Source organism: Centroberyx affinis, unplaced genomic scaffold, assembly GCF_046629955.1.
Source record: "Centroberyx affinis isolate AG114_WGS23_722 - 3 ecotype Tasmania unplaced genomic scaffold, CSIRO-AGI_Caff_v1 ptg000863l_1, whole genome shotgun sequence".
In the NCBI taxonomy this organism is placed as follows: Eukaryota; Metazoa; Chordata; class Actinopteri; order Beryciformes; family Berycidae; genus Centroberyx; species Centroberyx affinis.
This window is the reverse complement of record NW_027279457.1, coordinates 20,001-40,070: the sequence shown is the minus strand read 5'-3', so window position 1 is coordinate 40,070 and position 20,070 is coordinate 20,001. Positions and strand designations below refer to the sequence as shown.

Here is a 20,070-nt window from a genome sequence, read left to right as displayed (position 1 = left end):
TCTGTGAAATCGGAGCCTAAATATGTTTCTGATATCAGTTCAAAACAGCTCCCAAAGCTGTTTTAATATGATTTTTTAACCATACTACGATATATTGGGAACACTTAGCGCTTGTTCATCTCGGCCAACCAGCACCACATACACAGTACACCTTCCTAAAATGAAAAATGGGTGAAAAGCTAGCCCTGAAACCAGAATCAAAAGCAAGTAAAACATAGTCAGCTGAGTAACAGCTCCTTCCTTTATCCATGTCATTGTATCATCTGTGTGGCTTTTCCTCCGTTCTTATTGCAAATCTGATTGCAAAATGCTTTGCAAAACAGAACATGTAGTGAAAAGCATTTCAAGTTTGATGTCCAGACTAAAGATGCCAAGCATTGTGAAATGAGTCACACCAGACTGCAGTTTGCCAGTCCAGCCTCTGCCCACCACAGTTAATCTAATCTGTAAAAGCCTTGTTCAGTCAGCACCCTTTCCGCAATAAACCTGACAAACAAATAGAGCAGTAAAATTTGTAATGGAAGTTTGGTGTTATTCTAAAGCCCGGATTTTGGTTGAAAACACGTCAAACGGTGCTATTAAATCAATGCATCCAGCGTGATTCAGCCCAATGCCTGCAATTGTATCCAGTACCCACCGAATCAAATCAAATCTGGGAAGTGGAACAATACCCTTAATGATAATTACACAGGAAAAACTAAAACAAATACTGATTTAGCTCATGTAAATGTTTCACGTTATGGAGTAAATATTCCACTTTCCCCTTGCTGAAGCATAAACAGATATGATTGGTATTCGATATACCATGTTTGATTATTGTATATGAAACACTCAGCGTTGTTTTATTTGGCCTGCAGATGTGGCTGGCACTTAACAAAGACTTGTTCATATGCTTCAGCATGCTCAGACAACTGGTTTATTTTACAAAGTGTTTGGTTTTACTGTACTTTCTTGGTGTGACTGTGGAGATGGCTTCTGGCCCAGCTGACTTAGTGCAGCTTAAGTCCAATGTAATCCCTTTGCTCTCTAAAAAGTGACGTGCTGATGTAGTGCAGGGTGTGTTGCAATTTAAAGCTTTTCATCAGGGACTTTCAGTTTTATCTCTGTGTGTGTTTTGAGATTTATGAGTGCAAAGGTTCTTAAAATTTCAGCATCAGCATCTAAATTTAGTAATTCTAGCCTTGTACTTGCACCCGGTCCCATTGAAACACACTAGTGCCTCTGACACATTTCAGTCCCTGAGTCCCCCTCCGTTTTATAAAAGCTGGTACAGCGTGAACTAAAAAAGTGTAATGCATACAGGTCCCAGTAAGAGTTTTGATCTGTTCTTGTTGTTTTGTGGCTGGCACAGGAACAAAGACTCTGTCATTTGATGCAGCGTCTCTCAGTGACTTTGGCTTATTTGTCATGGATTGTGTCTTTGTGGGCTACCAGGCTTTTTGAAGATGCTATTTAATCAGAGGGGGTATCATTTTGTTTTATGACCGCTTTCTCTTTGAACTCAAAAGAGGCGACCACATACCTAGCGAGAGTTTTGTCCTGTGAGAACATCCTGGCTCTCTTCTTCCTGGCTCCAGACGCACTTCTTTGTGATTAAAAGCTAAACAACACCGTCCAAGTTCAAAGTCATAACAAATGTGAATTATGTTTTAGGGTGGATTTTCAAGTAAAGTGCACTTTGGAGAGTCACGGTGATGAAGTGTCGAGAAGCAGTTAAACAGAGGGAGGAAGGAACATTGCTTTGGAGAACTGCTGCATGGACACATTTCCTACAACATGCAGAACTCTTGGACAATGAGAGTATTGACTCAGACCAGCCAGGCTTTAGACAAGCCCCGATTTCACATTATATTAATATGAGTCAGGCATGTATCAGGCTGTTTTTTAATGGTTTAGACTAGGGTGGCAACTAACGATTATTTCCATTATCGTTTAATATAATGATTATTTTTTTCGATTAATTATTTACTGTATCCAATAAAAGAAATATGATAAATGCCCATCACAAGTCACCAGAGCCCAAAGTGATTCTTAATTTTGCTTACTAAGACTAACCAGCAGCAAAAAAAAACATATAAAAAAAAATATATAAAAAAGTATTAATTTTATAATGATATGAAAGCATTTGTGAAGCTGTAACCAGCAAATGTTTGTTGTTTTTACTTGATAAATGACTAAAACGGTTATCAAAATGATAATTGATTAATTTTCTGTTGATCGACTAATTGTTTCGGTACCAGTTTAGACCAGATTGTGAGTGTAGTCAGGTTATGACGGGGCCACATTGATTTCAGTCAAGCATGGTGCTAAAAATCCAGGGATCTAAACCATTGTGAGCCAGTTTGAAGACCGGCCCTGATTTTATATAAAATCTATAATCGCTTGATTCCAGTCATGCATAAAATAAAGACTATTTCTCTTTGATTCATACCATTGCAAGCCAGCTTTTAGACAACAGCAAGCCAGATGTTAGACATGCTCTTCCAATTAAATATTATGAAGCAAGAGCTGTCTATCAAGGAAGAGTTATATCTCATTAAAATCAGCACAGCTCCAGTAGTTTCCAACACATTCTGATAGTGTTCAGTAAGAAAATGCTGCTGGCAAGTAAGTAATTTTGACTGAAGGGATCCAAGACTGTAAATCTCTAAATTGTAAATATCTGTACATATAGTTAAAGCAATATTCCACTTAGTTTTAACATGAGGGTTATTTGGCACTTGACCGCCATGAAAACCAGAATATAAACTAATCACCAAGATCAGATGCAGCTGGATGAGTTTGTTGTGTTCGGATTTTTACTTCCCATTCATTTGAATGAGGCCAAAATAGACTGAAAACTAACATTTAACACATTGGTGAACAGATTCAACAACAGATCCCACTGCTGTGATTTCCAATTGACGTTCGGTCTTACTTTTTAGAACGTCATTTCTCCAAATAGCACTTTTATTGATAGATGAGAACATAGCGGAGGGATACCATTTAGGAGAGATAGTTCCTGTTTGGGAGGCAGGATCTACTTTAGTATACCAAGAATAGAAATGCAAAGTGATGACGTACCTATTACTGCTTTATTGTCTTAAAAGTGGGCTCTAATGTTGAATATGTTGACCAATGTGTTAAATGTCAGTTTTCAGGCTATTTTCTTGCCTCATCCAAATAAATGGGAAGAAAAAATCCAAACACTACAAACTCCTCCAGCTGCATCTGATCTTGGTGATTAGTTTATATTCTGGTTTTCATGGCGGTCAAGTGCCGAATAACCCTCATGTTTAAACTAAGTGGAATATTGCTTTAACATAGCAAGAATTCCTTCTGGCCAATATCTAGTTTGTATTGCCATGATGGAGATTTCTTCAATCCTCACTATGTTTTATTTATAGCCTATTCTTTACTGCTGCAATCACAGAATATCCCTTTGGGGTTCAGTGAAGTTCATCTTATCTTATATATGGAATTGTATTTATAACGTAAAGATTTATATCACCTTAAAAAGATGAGTAAAGTCTTCATAAACTTCATAATTAAAGAGGTAGAATAAGTGAGTTTTAGTGGGTTTACCCTCCACTACTGTACATGCTGCTTAAAATTGTTTCAGGCCCTTTAAAGGCTTTAAATACAGATGTCTGTGTCAGAGATTTAAACCAGGTTTTAGTCCTGATTTATAGTCTATCTACTCTCCTTGGCTGTGATGAAGTGTGATTTATGACGGAGGAGATAAAATGTGTCTTGGACTTTTATTAGTGATATGAAATTCGTTGTGTTACGAGCAAAATGGATGAATGTGGTTCAGTTCTATGAAACAAGAACAGACATTCACTTGTCTCTGCAATTCAATTCACATTGTCCCTCCCTCTCTTTTCATTTTTGTTTCTATCGCTTTATCCATCTGACACACGAACAAGCACCATGGCTCCCCACACTCACACACACACACACCCTCCACCCAAACACACACACACACACACACACACACACACACACACTCACTGAACACAATCACACATAGTAATGCAAGTCAGGAGCATTTGTTTCCCCTCTGGTTTCTATTCTCCCTCTTAGCCAAAGCAAAGCCAGTTTCCTACTGAACCAGACAAAGACTCATTGTCTCAGATAAGCCCTCTGGTAGTCACACAGAACGACATATTATTCACTAAATACAGAGACGGACAGGGCTTTCCTCATCAAGACCATTCTGAGTTGTCTTTCTGCCTCTCTGTCTGCAGAGAGGCAGAAAGCAGTGTGAAAGTCAGCCCCGTTGTTTCGGGTCCAATCTTTATTTCACGCTTATCTAAGGCTCACCTTTCCTCCGTATTGAATTGGCAGAGTGAGAGGAAGAGAGGGGCTTTCCTAATCAAGCGCTCTTGGATCTATACTGTGAGAACTTGAGTTGAACATTGAAGAGAGACTTTTTAAGATCCAGATGGTCTTGTAAGGATACTACTCTGTTGATTTAACACACTTTCCGTTTGCTAACTGAATTTCAATTTCAGGCACAAAACAGACTCATGGACTGAACAGCCATAAAAATAATATTTTACATTTATAGCCAGTAGAAGGTCTTTTATGTTATGTTTCTCTTTTCTATGTTATTGTATTTTAACTTTTTACTACTTGTATTATTCTTTGCTGCTGTAATTACTTAATTTCCCCTCAGGGATCAATAAACTTCTATAGATTAGATTAGATTATATTAGATAAAACTTTATTGTCCCCAGAGGGAAAACTATTTTCGCGGTACATCGTCAACATAAGAATTAATAACACATAAGAAGCATAGAGAATGTGTGTGTGTAGGGGGGGGATGTATAGGTGTGTGTGTGTGTGTGTGTGTGTGTGTGTGTGATCAACAGCCATTAAAATTCAATATAAGACCCAGAGTCATTATCGTCACATTTAGTCTGTGTCTGGAGATTATGTTGTGGATCTGAGTCTATGTGTGTGTGTTAAAAAGAGCGGATAAAAGAGTTCCTGGCTCTGTTAGTCCTGGAGACGGGACCCGAAGGTGTCGTCCTGAAGGCAGGAGGGTCAGATGGTTGTTCAGAGGGTGCAGGGGGTCCAACAGGATCTTGTTGGCCTTAGAGAGGGCCCTTCTCTCATAAATGTCACCCAGGCTGTCCTGTCTAACACCCAGGATCTTGTTTATTGTCTTCCTGATCATGTTTTTTTTTGGCGACGTTTATGTTCCCAAACCAGGAAAAACCTTCATCTTATCTGATTTTATTTACTTGACAGCCTTATCCAGAGTGAGCAGGCAGGGGTTCAGTGTGTTGCTCACGGACACTTTAACAGGACAAAGGTCTTGAATTGGCTTCATAAATATCCTCATCCTCCTCATCACACTGTCGTTCTGAAGGCATGTGTGTAATCATATGTGTTAAAATAGTTTTGATAGTTGGATAAATGCATCTAAATGTGACGTTGTTCTAATTGTAAAACTGTGTACTGGTAGAGGAAAAAGACAATCACATGTCTGAGAACCAACACCCTGCAGTCTGTTTTTTTGGTCCTAGAGGGTATTTTGTATGGAGAAAATTGTCAAAACTTGATTTATTGCGTAACTTTGAAGTTGATTTTTATTTTAGATTTCTAGTACAGGCATTTAAAGCCCACATGCTTTGGAAACTGGAGAAATTATTATTATTTTTAATCTCAACGTCCAGTGGTGTGGGCTTTTGGCCTTTCTAGTGTTAAAACCAGAACCATCATCGTGTCTGTCAGGTCTCAGCTTTATAAGCCAGGAGTTAACTCCAAAGCCTTTCCCTTCTCATATATATACAAGAGCCACCTTGCTCAATTTGCCTATAATTGCTTTATGGTAGACTTTGCAGGGGAAATAATTCAAATTTAACGACATATGGGCTGAGTATTGCTTTTTTATTGCATTAACAGCAACACATAAAGATTATGTAGCTCCCACACTGCAATTACATTTTGCAATATCGCTGATTAAGGTGGTTGTTTGCATTATTTCAAAGTTATGAAGTCATTCATCATCACATTCTCTTTTTTCCTTTTCACTGTTCTCCCCCCCCCCCCCCCCCCCCCTCCTTTCTCAGATCTACTGGCCCCCGTTGCCTGGCAACAGAGAAGACTGTGTTCAAAGGGGGAAAGAGCCACAGGTGAGTGACTGACAGCTCAATCCTCCAACTGCCATCTCCCTCTACAGCCTAGGTCCCTCCCTCTCCCCACCTGTCTGTCTGTGGTTATGCAATCTTTCATTCTTTGTTCAGCAATTTGCCAGATAAAAATTTCAATCAATCAAACAATTTCTACTCTACCATGTAACCCACATCTGATGCCAATATGTGTCAAGAAAACATGTAACAGCAGAGTAACAATAACAACAGACATCACATCTGTTTTCGTTGCTACGCTTCTCCTGCTTGTTTTGAACACACTTCAGTTACAGTATGAGCCTTTGAGTTTTGACTGGAGCGAGGCGTCTCCCCAAATACCGATCAAGTCGGCTATTCTGCTTTTGTTTCCATTGTTGTGTCTTGTTCTCTCCATGCTAACGCTGCTCAGCCAAGCTGCGGTTGCACCAGAATTAGGACAATTGCCTCAGGACAAATTCCAATTTGAGCGTTCAAATACAAGTCACATCTAGGTTGTGGATTGGAATTGAAAAAATGTGACTCCATGCTGCTTTTTGCTGTTCACACTGATTACAAATCAGTTTGATGACTTTGGGGATCTGCTAGGCACAAACCTTAAAAAGCATATCTGATATGTATTCTGGATCAAGAGCATTTAATGAGTCAGACAACAATCAAATAATCTTACTGTAAAATCAATTTGGAAAATCTTACAGTCTAGTTTTATTCCCTCAAAATAAGTTTTGGACCCAGTATTCATCTGACTCACCATTGGTCTTGACCCAGACTTTGAACAAGACTATTTAACAGTGTGGTTTTGTGTGGCTCTATGAGTGCAGCATGACTCTAATACTGCCAGGTTAGTACGATACTAAAAATATCTGCACCAAGGGCGCTTTCGTTTATAACAATCCCCAAATGCCGTGTGTTGTGGAAGGTGAGTGCAGAATGTGCCTCTAGCATTAACAGACTAAGGATACAGTAAAACAGCAAACTCAGACAGTTTAGTGCCATGCAATGTTGTGCTGACTCTTCAGTTTCCTACCCTAAAGCCCCAATAGGTACAGCAAACTATTTTAAAAGACTTTAATGGCTCAGCGAACAAGCAAACTTTCTCTGTAATGAAGTCTGCAAGAGCACAGTGAAGGAACCTGATGAGAGCCGCCTCGTTCCTAATGATCATAATGAAATCTTTAAGGGTAGAACATCAGGAAAAGAAGGGATGAAAGCCTTCTTAATGAAAAAAGAGGGGAAAGAGAGAGCGCTGAAGTCTTGAAAGTCATCACGAATGAAGAAGAGGAGGGAGGACTCTCACTTCCTAATGAAGAGAGCGGGTGACGCAGAAAGGGAAAGCTTTCAGGAGAGCTTCACTTTAAATTAAGACTTTTATTGGTTACAGGGAGGAGTGTGTCTCTTAATGACAGAGGGATGAAGGAGGAGAGGGAACGAGGGAGAGGAGAGAAGAGAGAGAGGGAGGAGAGCGTTTTTTTGTAATGAAGCATAAGTGCTACACAAGGGAGGAGAGGGAATGAGGAGAGAAGAGAGAAAAAACACAGATGGGGAGGATAGTGTTCTTCTAATTATGTGTGTAGGGAGGAGAGGAGAGGGAGATTCTGTGAGCAACGATCTCTTAATGAGGATTTTAACAGTGTAATGGAGGATGAGGGAGGCTGAGGTGCAAGGTGGATACAGCAAATAAGGAGAAGAAACACCCAGATTTCTTTGGTTGTAGGTCAGAAGAAATGAAAGCGCTCTCGTTTGATCAAGATCTCTGTCTCTTCACGATGCTTCAAGCCTCAGATTGTCTTTTACAGTGGTAATCCTCGAGGTTTTGATGATATTTTTTGGTGCTCAGCGCTCACTGCTGCGGTGTCTCTGCACTGCACTTCCCAGAGATCACCTGTCAATCAAACAGTGTGGGCGGAGTTGGGATTTTCTGTTGAGTTTCTGTAGCCTAGGTGCAGAGGTGGTAGAAGTACACAGATTCCTTACTCAAGTAAAAGTGGAAATACTCGTCTAAAAATATACTCTGGTAGAAGTTGAAGTACCGTTTCAAATGCTTTACTCAAGTCAAAGTATAAAAGTACATGGTCTTAAATTTACTTAAAATATAAAAGTAAAAGTCGTTCTCCAAAAGTCATTTCTAATGTTCTGAACTGGTTTTCTGTTGAGCGTTCCTCTGAATCCCAGATGAGAAAGAGTCTGCAGCTCAAATCACAAAGGTTAATTCTAGCAGCTGAATTCACTAACGTTAATTCTCTCTCTCTCTTGTTGCTTCTCTCTCTCCCTTTCCTTCCTTTTTGGTGTCGCTTTGCTGAACAAGCAGCCAGTCACATTTGGCTCTTGATCAGCTGCTTCTGGGATGGAAGCTGTCTGATGCAGAAAATTAAAAAAAATGTAGAAAATCAGTTCATTATCTCCTGAGAGTAACAAGTCTGTTTTGAAAATGTAGTGAGTAGAAAGTACATATTTTTCTTTTGAAATGTAGTGAGTAAAGTAAAAAGTCCAGATAAAAAAAGTAAAGTACAGATACTTGAAAATCCTACTTAAGTACAGTAATGAAGTATTTTTACTTTGTTACATCCCACCTCTGCCTAGGTGTGTCTTTTCTTTGTCTGTTCACTCATGGTGGCTATCGCTGCTCATGCTAACTACCCAGTTCTTCTTCTTCTGTTTATTCCAAACAAACTGGAAACGTAAAACGCATCACTTACACGCAGTAGAGGATTTTTCCCAGGAAAGAGCAACCAGACACTGGGTGTTCAGAACAGACAATGTTAAAGCTTTCATGAACCAGATATAAGTTGAACCATTATTTAACATTCAGACATTTGCTTACATGAAAATGCTAAGAATTATTACTTTATGTTTCTATTATGTTGGGTTCCTGTTTAATAAACTTGACCACAACCACAGAGTTATTATTTCATTGGAATTATTTTGAAATATTTTGATTCAAATATGAAAAACAGTTGGAAAAAGCACAACACACTTGAATTGAAGCAACACTCTTAAACGCCAGTCTCTTGTCAGGCGACTGAGCTGTTTACTTCATCAAAAGCTGACTCGGCTTTCTAATCGTTGGCCTAGGGAGGTTAAGGACGCGAGGAGGAGAAGAGGAGGAGGAGGAGGAGGAGGAGGAGGAGGAGAGGGAAATGAGAGAGGATAAGAAGAAAAATAGAGATGATGATGAAAGTTTTAAGAGAATAATAAACAGGATGGGCAGGAGTGACAAAGGAAAGAACGGAAGAAGCATGAGTTTTAAAGAGAACCAAGGGTAAAAGATGGTGACATAAACATAAAAAAGAAAGAAAGAAAGAAAAAAGAAAGAAAGAAGGAAAGAAAGAGGAAGGAAGGAGGGAGTCTTTGATGTACTGAGGCATCGTTAAATTCAGTCCTAGTTGGAGAGGAGGCTCTCGGTGGCTTTAGTGACGCTCAGAATACATAAAACAACACTTATTACTGCGTTACACACACACACACACACACACACACACACACACACACACACACACACACACACACACACACACACACAATGAAGACACACTGATGTAAGAGTTGTAATAGTACTGTGGTTTTTCCCAAACCTTGTGCTCATGGCAAAAAGTCAGGCAGCCCTCTCCATCTGGAATGGGTTAGAAGGTGCGGTGTGTGAGTGTGTGTGTGTGTGTGTGTGTGTGTGGTGTGGTGTGGTGTGTGTGTGTGTGTAGGTAGGTATCCATCCCCAGTGTTTGAAGTGGCAGGTGAGGCTTGGGTGTCCTATATCAGTTTTATTAGGTGTTTCCTCTACTCGTTGCTCACAGGGCTCACAGGGCTAGGTGTGTGTGTGTGTGTGTGAGAGTGTGTGTGTAGGTGTGTGTGTGTGTGTGTGTGTGTGTGTGTGAGCTACTGTAGTGTCCGTAGTGGAGAGGAGCAGTCAGAGTATATTATGAGACAGGTTTTAAAACAGGCTCTGTGTAACTCTAACCTGTGCCAAAGGAGTCATAAAATGCGTGTGTGTGTGTGTATTTGTGTGTGTGTGTGTGTGTGTGTGTGTGTGTGTGTGTGTGTGTGTGTGTGTGTGTAACTGAGAGATAGAGATGTTTGTCTGCTTGTATTAGGCTACACAGATATCTTTCTGCATTCCTGCACGTCTCTCGTGTTATGTGTGTCTCGGGGGTTTTAGTGACAAAATGGATGAAGTGCTGTTCTATCCCATGTTGACTATCTAAAAAAGACACACACAGACACACACAGACACACACACACACACACACACACACACGTGTTCTGTCTCAAATGTTTGCTGTCTGTGTCTGTTAAACATAACCGAGTTGGACAAAAACTGGTGCGGGTCAGCGGTGAAACATCAAAACACTTTTTTGGGGCTTTTGTGGTTTGAGAAAGAGAGAGAGAGAGAGAGAGAGAGAGAGAGAGAGAGAGAGAGAGAGAGAGAGAGAGAGAGAGAGGCAGACAGACAGACAGACCAGGAAAGAGAGAGACATAGAGAGAGATGGATGGATGGATGGATGCATGGATGGATGGATGGATGGATGGATGGATGGATGGATGGATGGATGGATAGATAGATAGATAGATAGATAGATAGAGAGAAACCATCACTTAATCAATGCAAAAGAAAGTGTCTAAAATTCTGTTTGTATTTACATATTTTAACACAAGTGAATTTGGCTAGGCAATAAACAACAACAATCAATACCACAGTACCTATAAATGAACACCTTTTTCAATGTAGTCGCATGTACTGTATGTCTTCAGTATAAAGCTTCACATGAAAAGTGAGAGAGAGGGAAATAGAGGAGGGGGAAGTCTTTTCTATCTGTCTAATGGAAGTCTCTGGCCTCTACTACCAGTCTAACATCGGTTCACTGCCTTTCCTCCCTGATTGCTGCTCTAATTATCTATAAGTCTCTAATTCTACGAGCATACTTTATACACTATGATGTAATATTGTTAGACATTCACATCCGCAGTGACTTGACTTGTACTGATACAGTAAAACATTTGGGTTTCTCAGTTTTGGGACGATGCAGCAGCACCTCTTTTATGGCTTATTGTTTGTGCTTCATTCTAACGAGATAAAGATGCTGTGGAGACCGGAGACCGCTCAGAGACAAAGTGTGGTCATCCTCTGGCCGCCTGCTGCTCTTCTCGTACGCAGGGAGGGAAATTAACTCCAGCCACCAGCCACATGTTGGTACATTTTGGCTGTATAGTTGGTGAATTTGCTAGGTAACCGTTGTAAAGGTAATATTTGAACGGTTGGGGAATTTTATGGAAATCATCACCCATTTTGGCCCAGCATTTTCTGCAATAACTGATTTTTTTTTAAAGCCTGTCTGGCAATCAATAAAAAGTCCTTTTAAAGGGTTTCTTTGAGGATTGAACAGCTGCTGAGACCAAAGACTTGGATGGGCCTATTCATCCAGCTGTCCAGCTTTGAAATGCCTCATAATGTGTTTATGTGTGTGTGTGTGTGTCTGTGTGTGTGTGAGAGATCTCCTGTACTGTCTTCTTGTACATGTGCATGCATGTGTGTGTGCCTGGGTGTGTGTACGCGTGCATGCGTGTGTTGCTGCTGGTTTCCTGTTAGTGTTACAGGGTCTGACTTCTCTCCACTGACCATCGCTCTGTTTACACTGGAAACCGCTCTCCAAGTCCAAACTGGCCTCTCCCTGCCCCGGTCAGAGCAATTTCATAGGAAATGTTTGGTCATCGGAGGTTTCATCGACAGCCATGTTAGCTCTACAGTCCCAACGCAGAGTGCTGGGCATTTCATCAGTGTATTGTCATGGAGGGAGCTGTTGCACATTTGTCGCCAATGCTTCTTAATTCACCAATGCATCAGCAACAGGCTTGTGACAAGAGGGCTGCAGGCTAAAACCTCCAGACCATCTGGGACAAACTAGGCGGAGGAATTAAATGAGAAACACTTTCCTCTCCCTCAACAACTTTCTCTTGAGCACGTTACTTAACTCCCAACTGCTCACAACTGTGTTACATGCAGCATTTTTAAACATCAATATATCTTTGGAAATCAGCTGTCAAGACGCCCTTGCACAGCCGCTTATGATCAGGTGCAGGTTGGTCGCAGGAATACAAGACAGTCCGGTGTTGTTAACTTACTCACATCTTTATTTTCTTTAGAAAATTAGGCTTGAGAAGCGAACAAACGTGTTTCGCTAGTTGCTTGCGAATCTGAGGGAAGATGTGAGTAAGTTAACAACAAATTCTAACAGTGTGCGGTTGGATAATTCCTTTATATATATCTTTGTCAAATTGTGATACCTTGGTGTAATTATCATAAACAAGTGAGATCATGATTGAAAACGTGATCTGGTATTGTTAGTGCTAGTGTTTTTCAAAATTAAGACCACATTTCCAATAAACCCTGTTTCTTGCTATTAAAAAGAGGAAGTTGCTACCTGCCCCCCCTGCCCTCCCTGGCCTCACCTTCTTTGCTTCTTCGGCCAAAGCTTTTCTCTTTGGCGTTACTGAAAAGATCAACACATTGGAAGTGATTTTTCCATCGGCCTTTCCCTCCTTCCACCATCTGTGGTTGAGAGAGACTCTGAAAGCTTTAGCTCCGTTTGCTCTGGAACAACAGAACCTCTTCCTGTTTTGTGCCAGAAAGCAATCCAGAAAATGTCCTGCCAAATCCGGCCCGGTGGCTCACAACATAAAACGCGATGGTCTTGTTTGTTTACGGTAATTCTACTAATGTCTCAAAAGTAATGTGGTCATGATTTGTTGATGTTAAAATGCAACACATAGCACCTTTAACTCTCAAGGCAGAAGACTGTGGTTGTTCTGGGCAGCTTCACAGTGTGAATGTGTGAATAGGAAACAGGGCATTGCTGGGAAAGATAATTTGTGGTTAGACAACTTTCCCTGGATAATTAAAGGTTAATGAATGAACACTGCCAGCTTCTTTCCACCAATTCCTCTGATCCTGGCTGCTCCTGCTGATGACTAAGCCCTTCCATTTTCTATCCTGGCCACATGTCTAAGACCACTCCCCGAGATCTCCCAGAGAGTAGGAACCAGATTTAATAAAAGCGGCGTATTTTCTATTTAACACCACTCCCTCTGCCATTTAATCTCACCAAGACCACACAGATCTCTAAAAGAACTCCAGGGTGGGAGAACAGAGACATATTTCCACTTTCTTTTTCTATGAAACCTCTCACTCCAGTCTATGCTCTTCCAGGCCACACAGATCTGTAAGACAAGTCCCTGACTAGTAGGACAGTTGCCTTGGTCCAGACCTTTGAATCCGCCCACTCCATCGAGTTGACTGATTCTGGTCTGGCATCGTGACATGAAACAGCGGTTTCTCGGTTGAAAAATGATCGGTCCAGTGTTGTCAAACATTGTCAAGCGTTGTCAAGCTGTGCGCCGGAACCAAGGAGGAGTAATAACAACAATGGCGACCGTTGTAGACAAGATAGACGCTGCTATCGAGGCTGGTCTAAATCGATTAAAAGTACCAATTACTTTGAAATCCGAACAGCACTCTGCTTTGAAGGTATTTATTCAAAGGGGAGATGTTTTTTTCGCATCAGTGTCGACTTAAAATGCCGTTAGATTCAGGCGGATACATTGGTCTCTAGCGATTGGTTAGGGAAAATCGAATCCCCCTCCTCCTGGAGGCAATGTCAGAAGGAAGGTCTTTGGGAGGATTTGAATGATGGAGAGAGCACACATCGGGCTCTGGAAACCATTTCTGACAGGTGTATGTAAATGTGGCAGGATTCACTCCATTGAACATTTTATTGTGGTTATAAACATTGTGTGCATATTCTACTGAACTCAATTCAACTCAACTTTATTGTCCCACTAAGGGAAATTGGGTTTGCAGCCATGGTAAACCAAGCGCTCGACAACATCAATCAACAAAACAGAACAACACAACACAACACAACACAACACAAGGCAACACAATACAAGATCGTGACAGATGGGCTCCTCACAAGTACTGTAGACTACAATCATAATTGCCAGTCAAAATAAGGCTGCCTCATGATATTTTCTTCCTCACGTCGTTCTTAGCGAGTGGTCAGAAGCACTCGCAATCTACGACGAGTTTTTAAGAGCATCTTTAGTTAAGACGCTTTTGGGAAACCCACCGTAACCTTAAGATGCTTCTTACGATGTACTTTACCAACAGCTTAGGCTTACGATGCTTTTGGGAAACGCAGCCCAGAAACATAGAAGAGACAAATTTCTACTTAGTCCACTCTGTACACTCTCCTATAGACCTCACAGCTCTGTAGGAATAGAAACATAGTAGAGTCAGAATCTAATCTCCAGGCTTCCCTCAGTCTTCACTCCTGGAGATGATTCCAGTAGGGTGGAGATAAATGCTACAAGATTTTTTAGGATGGAGCTGTCCCACTCTAATTAGGGGGGAAATAATCAGGGGGGAAATACCAGAACACAGCTTTTCCTCAGACAGATGGATCTCAAGAAATCCTCCAAACTGCTCTGAAAGTTTGCCAAATTTGTAAATAATGTGAGCTTCATGAAATCCCTTCTGCTCTTAATAGAAATACACCACTAGCACATTTCAGACGTCACAGGCTTTCTCTTTTAATTGGTATAATTTGAGTAATTAGCAACAATTTGAGCTCTAATTGAAAGCGCTTTAATACAAATGCGGCTTTTGTTTAGTTTATTACAGACTTTGATTACAGAAATGAACCAATGGGGACGGGTAAAATAATCATGTAAACTTTTCTCTCGCTGCAGTGACATGGTTTACATCAGCGCTGCATGGCCTGAAAGCACTTGAGGAAACGATCAACAATGTGTCTAAGTGGCTGACTGTGACTCTGAGACGGACACGGGCCACACACAGACACAAAATGACAAACAGACACGTTCACACACAACACACATGCACACACACACTCACACAAACACAAACAAGAACACTAGCACACATGCACATTTTCATGCATATAAATAGAAAAAGAGAAGCAAACACGCACATGTACAAACACAAATATTAAAACGGCAAATAGTAATCATACAAACGTACACACACAAGATAGTAGTGTGTGTGTGTGTGTATGTGTGTGTGTGTGTATGAGTTTGACCCTGTCAGCTTAAGCGAGTGACACCCGACCGGTCTCTTTCCTCTCGGTTGACACCCGCTCTCTCAGCTGCTGTTGTTCTGGTCAGGAAGAAGGAAGCAGTCTTTGCCCTCGGCTTCCTTTGGACTTCCATGAGGGGCAGAAACGTCTTGACCGCTCGTTTCCTGAGTCACCGCTTCTTCTGTTTCCTGAGTCACCGCTTCTTCTGTTTCATGAGTCACAGCTTCTTCTGTTCTGTCTTTCACGTGTTTCAGTGTCTCTGTCAGCCTTTCGCAACTATGAATTTGAATTTTCAGTCTTTATTTCCAGTCCTTAGGCAGAGGAACAGTGGGTGGACTATCCAGTGAAGCAATAGTAGTGTCTTTCTTTCTTTCTTTCTTTCTTTCTGTCTTTCTTGATCTGTCTTTCTCTGTCTTGCTTTCTTTCTTGATCTCTCTCTCTTTCGTTCTTTCTTTCTTTCTTGGTCTCTCTCTCTTTCTCTCTCTCGCTCTCTTGCTCTCTCTTTCTTTCTTTCTTGGTCTCTCTCTCTCTCTCTCTCTCTTTCTTGGTCAGTCTCTCTCTCTCTCTCTCTCTCTCTCTTGCTCTCTCTTTCTTTCTTTCTTTCTTGATCTCTCTCTCTCTTTCATTCTTTCTTTCTTTCTTGGTCAGTCTCTCTCTCTCTCTCTCTCGCTCTCTCTTGCTCTCTCTTTCTTTCTTTCTTTCTTGATCTCTCTCTCTCTCTTTTTCATTCATTCTTTCTTTCTTGGTCAGTCTCTCTCTCTCTCTCTGTCTCTCTCTTTCTTGGTCTGTCTGTCTGTCTGGCTGCCTCTCTCTCTCTCTCTCTCTCTCTCTCTCTCTCTCTCTCTCTCTCTCTGTTTCTCCACTTAATGCCCTGAGTTCCCCTCTCTCTCAAGCCCACAGTTTATTCAGTTTATTTCAAATTTATCATCGGTGTCCTTGTATCCCCGACAACTCCACAAAACTCACATCCTCACAACACCTGAATTTCATCCAGCTGACTCTTTTTTTCACATTGGCACTCCTGCATTATTGATGTTTTACCAAACGTCTTGACAAGGCTCCTTCGACCGAAGCTTGTTCAGCAACATCAGCGTGTCACTTTGGCTAAAAAGTAAAAACCGGAGATACGAGTTATGCGCAGGACACGGAGGCGATTGCATTTCATCTAATAAAACCCTTTTCTTGGCCCTCATTACTAACATGTGGAATCAATAAGCTTTGTTAAGAAATCAGTTTTGTTCTCTTCAAAACCCCTAAAGCCAAGTTATCTGTGTTTGGATGACAGTTACTGTTGCACTGTGTGTTTTGATTTATTTTACCGCCCTTCCCTGCTGTGTGTGTGTGTGTGTGTGTGTGTGTGCATGAGTGCATGTTCAGTAAGTTTCCTGCTATAGCTTGAAAATTTCATAAACTCAATTTTTATATTTTTCCGTTTTTAATTTAGTGGAAAGTTCACATGGACCTTTATGTGCAGCGTCAGTCTCGTATCCCTAAATCCCTTGAAACACATCCAAAACTAGAGCTGTAACGAACGATTAATCGATTAGTTGTCAACTATTAAATTAATCACCAGCTATTTTGATAATTGATTAATCGGTCTGAGTAATTTTTTAAGAAAAATAAGTCAAAATACTCTGATTCCAGCTTCTTAAATGTGAATATTTTCTGGTTTCTTTACACCTGACAGTAATGACAGTACACTATGACAGTAAACTGAATATCTTTGGGTTGTGGACAAAACATTTGAGGACGTCATCTTGGGCTTTGGGAAACACTGATTGACATTTTTCACCATTTTCTGACATACCAAACAACTAATCGATTAATCAAGAAAATAGTCGTCAGATTAATCGACAATGAAAATAATCGTTAGTTGCGGCCCTATCCAAAACACAAATGTTTAAAGGGGAATGCAAGAATTTGTTTTTAAATTGAGAACCTGAAACACTTCACTATTCACCAAATACAATGACTATATGGTAATTGTGTTGGTGACATTAGTGCCGGGACCTAACAACAATTTACAGAGTAACATAAGCACATCCTGGCATTCATGGTACAGAGACAACAGGCATTCTCGCATTCAGTGCAAGAAGACATGTGCAGGACACACAATAGACAGACAACATTAATCTCACAATTCCTGGAAACATACTTCTTTGTGATACAAGGTCTTCATCTGTGTGTGTGTGTGTGTGTGTGTGTGTGTGTGTGTTTTTTGCAGACGGAGTGTGCCAACTTTGTCCGCCTCCTGCAGCCGTACAACCGCACCCACCTGCTGGCCTGCGGCACCGGAGCCTTCCAGCCCATGTGTGCCTTCGTCTACGTGGGGCACAGAGGAGAGGTAAGGAAGATACGTGTGTGTGTGTGTGTGTGTGTGTGTGTGTGGATATTGGACAGAACCGTAGGGTCCTAAACACACCACTAGGCTAGTCTACAGCTGCTAAATGTTAAATTGTGGTGAACTATGGTGGCTCTGATGTAATTGTGTCTTCATGGAAGGTCAGACATCTGGGGCTTCCAATTCGGCTGCTGAAAAGCGTTGCATTCATGTGCTGTTATGTCGGAAAATCAAACCCGCATGACAAACGCTAAACAAAACAAGTCTCCTGCTCAAATCATCCTTCACACGGCTTGAACTGCAGCTGCACTACCATAATAACGCTAATAGATGGGAACAGACTGATTTTGAGTTACCGTAGTAACAGTAATAGGTGCAAATATTTGTTTTAAGTTGAGGGCCGGGCTTTCAAAGTGGATGGGGTTGCAAAAGTCACATGCCCCGCCCCACCCCAGCCCTGGTCTGGTGCCAGACAGTGTTGAAGGACAGTCAGTACACACACATGCATGTACACAGGCACAAATACACACACATGCAGACACACGCAAACACACACACACAGACAAATACACAAAGACAGACAAACAGACAGACACACACCCACAAACATACACAGACACAAAGATGCAGACACACAAATCATTTCATTGCACACATTCCAAACATTTCATATAATTTGTGTTGGCAACTAGATGCAAAAACTAACAGTATACTGGCTCTAATGTACAACATGCAATAAGGAATAATGCAGGAAACAGTAGATGCAAGATAAATACATGTAGTGGGACTTTTGCCACTGTACCACTGTATATATGAGATACAAATGAGATAATGAGGAGGGCCTGGTGGCCCCTGAATGCCCCTGTGGTGGAAACCAGACTAATGGAACAAATATGGTGAGTGCCAAGATGTCTTTTCAGAAAATCCCAGGCCAGACTGGTCTGGCTCTGTGCTCAGATCTCCGGGGGTCAAGGTTGAGCCCCAGCAGGCAGCTCTGCCATGAGGCTTTCTGTAGCGCTACTCAGCTGCACCGCGAGGCCCTCTATACGTCTTTTCAGCTGCGCAGGGTGGCTCTCTATAAAACCACTCAGCTCAGTGGGACCCACTGCTGAGCCTCACGCTTTGAGCTTTGCAAAGGCTATTTAAGATAGAATCGATGAATGGAGCCATTTAGCGCAGACTCAGAGCTCTGTTTCACCACGCACGGTCCTCCAGGACGCAGCCCAGTGTGCCAGCGTGCCGGGCCCAGCAGGAGGGGGTCAGACTGGGCATGAGCAGAGAGGAGAGCTGGGTCCTGGCAAAGAGCTGAGGAGGGGAAATGAGACGGCGGGGTGGGAGAGTGCCAACTGTTGAGTAGGAAGCGTGTGTATTGTTGTATGTGTGCGTATATGTACATTGCAGCATTTTTTTTTTTATTTCTTCTTCTTGTGGTCATTTATCATGGGGTTGCTGAAGCTGCCAGCGTGTGTGTCATGTACATGCTTGTCAGTGTGTGTGTCTGTGTGTGTTCACCTTGGTGTCCTTGTCACTTTGTGCCTCCCTCTCCATCTGTCATCCTCAGTGCGGTTTAGAGTCTGGGTTTTATGGCACATCATGGAAAACAGTCCATGTTTTACTCTGCTCACACAAAACCAATGTGACACCAACAACAATATACAATGGTCTGCGTGTGTGTGTGTGTGTGTGTGTGTGTGTGTGTGTCTGGGGTTGAGATGAAGGGAAAATGAAATGAAAGCCAGGGATAAAAACATGCAGCAGTATGCTAGAGGGGCGGCAGCAGTCTAAAGGTTAGAGGAGCCGATTTGTGAATAAGAGCTCATCTGTTTGAATCCTCACACCTGCTGGGAACACAACAACTACTGCCCAGCTGCCCTTCAGTCTCCAACAATAGGATACATTCCTATTCCCTGGATAAATAAATGTTAAATGTCATTTCGTCCATGTTTGTAACTGTTGGAGGCGTGTAAAACTCCCTCTAGATTTAAGTTTCGTCCAGCAATTTCTGTTTCTTGGGATCCTGCCGACTAGTTTACGATGGAAGAGATTATGCAACTTTCCCCACAAACATTGCTATAAAATAGTTTTATTTTGTCTGAGGGAATGTGGTTGTGTGTCTGTGTGTGTATGAGAGAGAGAGAGACTATGTGTGTGTGCATGCATAGGTGTGAGATGACGGCCAAAATATGAAATGGCTGAGGGTTCATGTTGTCAAATGTGTGTTAAGAGGCAGACTGTCCTGTTTGACGTTAAGAAACCAGCTGTTCTGCTGCCTGTGTGTGTGTGTGTGTCTGAGTGTGTGTGTGTGTGTGTGTGTGTGTGTCTTTTCAGGTAGTCAGTGCCTCCCTGAATAGACGGCACCGCAGGGAGCCTGTCCATTTATTTAAGCGGTCGTTAACTGGTGCAGAACACACACCCTGCTGTTTGTCTGACCTCTCCTGGGAGCCGGGGCCGCGACCCCTCGGACTGGACTCTGGGTGGGATGACCTTTGACCCCCTAGGTGTTTCATCTCCGTTAGGGGCAGACACA

The 20,070-nt window shown here is 41.8% G+C and overlaps 1 protein-coding gene across 1 annotated transcript in view; it reads left to right on the top strand.

Annotated features, from left to right (window-relative positions):
• LOC139645448 (semaphorin-3G-like) overlaps nt 1-20,070 on the top strand; it is a gene marked incomplete at its 3' end in the record, with an annotated part of 62,574 nt that overhangs the window by 27,803 nt on the left and 14,701 nt on the right. Inside the window, exons 3-4 of the mRNA XM_071521162.1 lie at nt 6,063-6,125; nt 17,427-17,546. Of these exons, the coding sequence (XP_071377263.1) occupies nt 6,063-6,125; nt 17,427-17,546 (183 nt within the window). The remainder of the gene's footprint in view (nt 1-6,062; nt 6,126-17,426; nt 17,547-20,070) is intronic.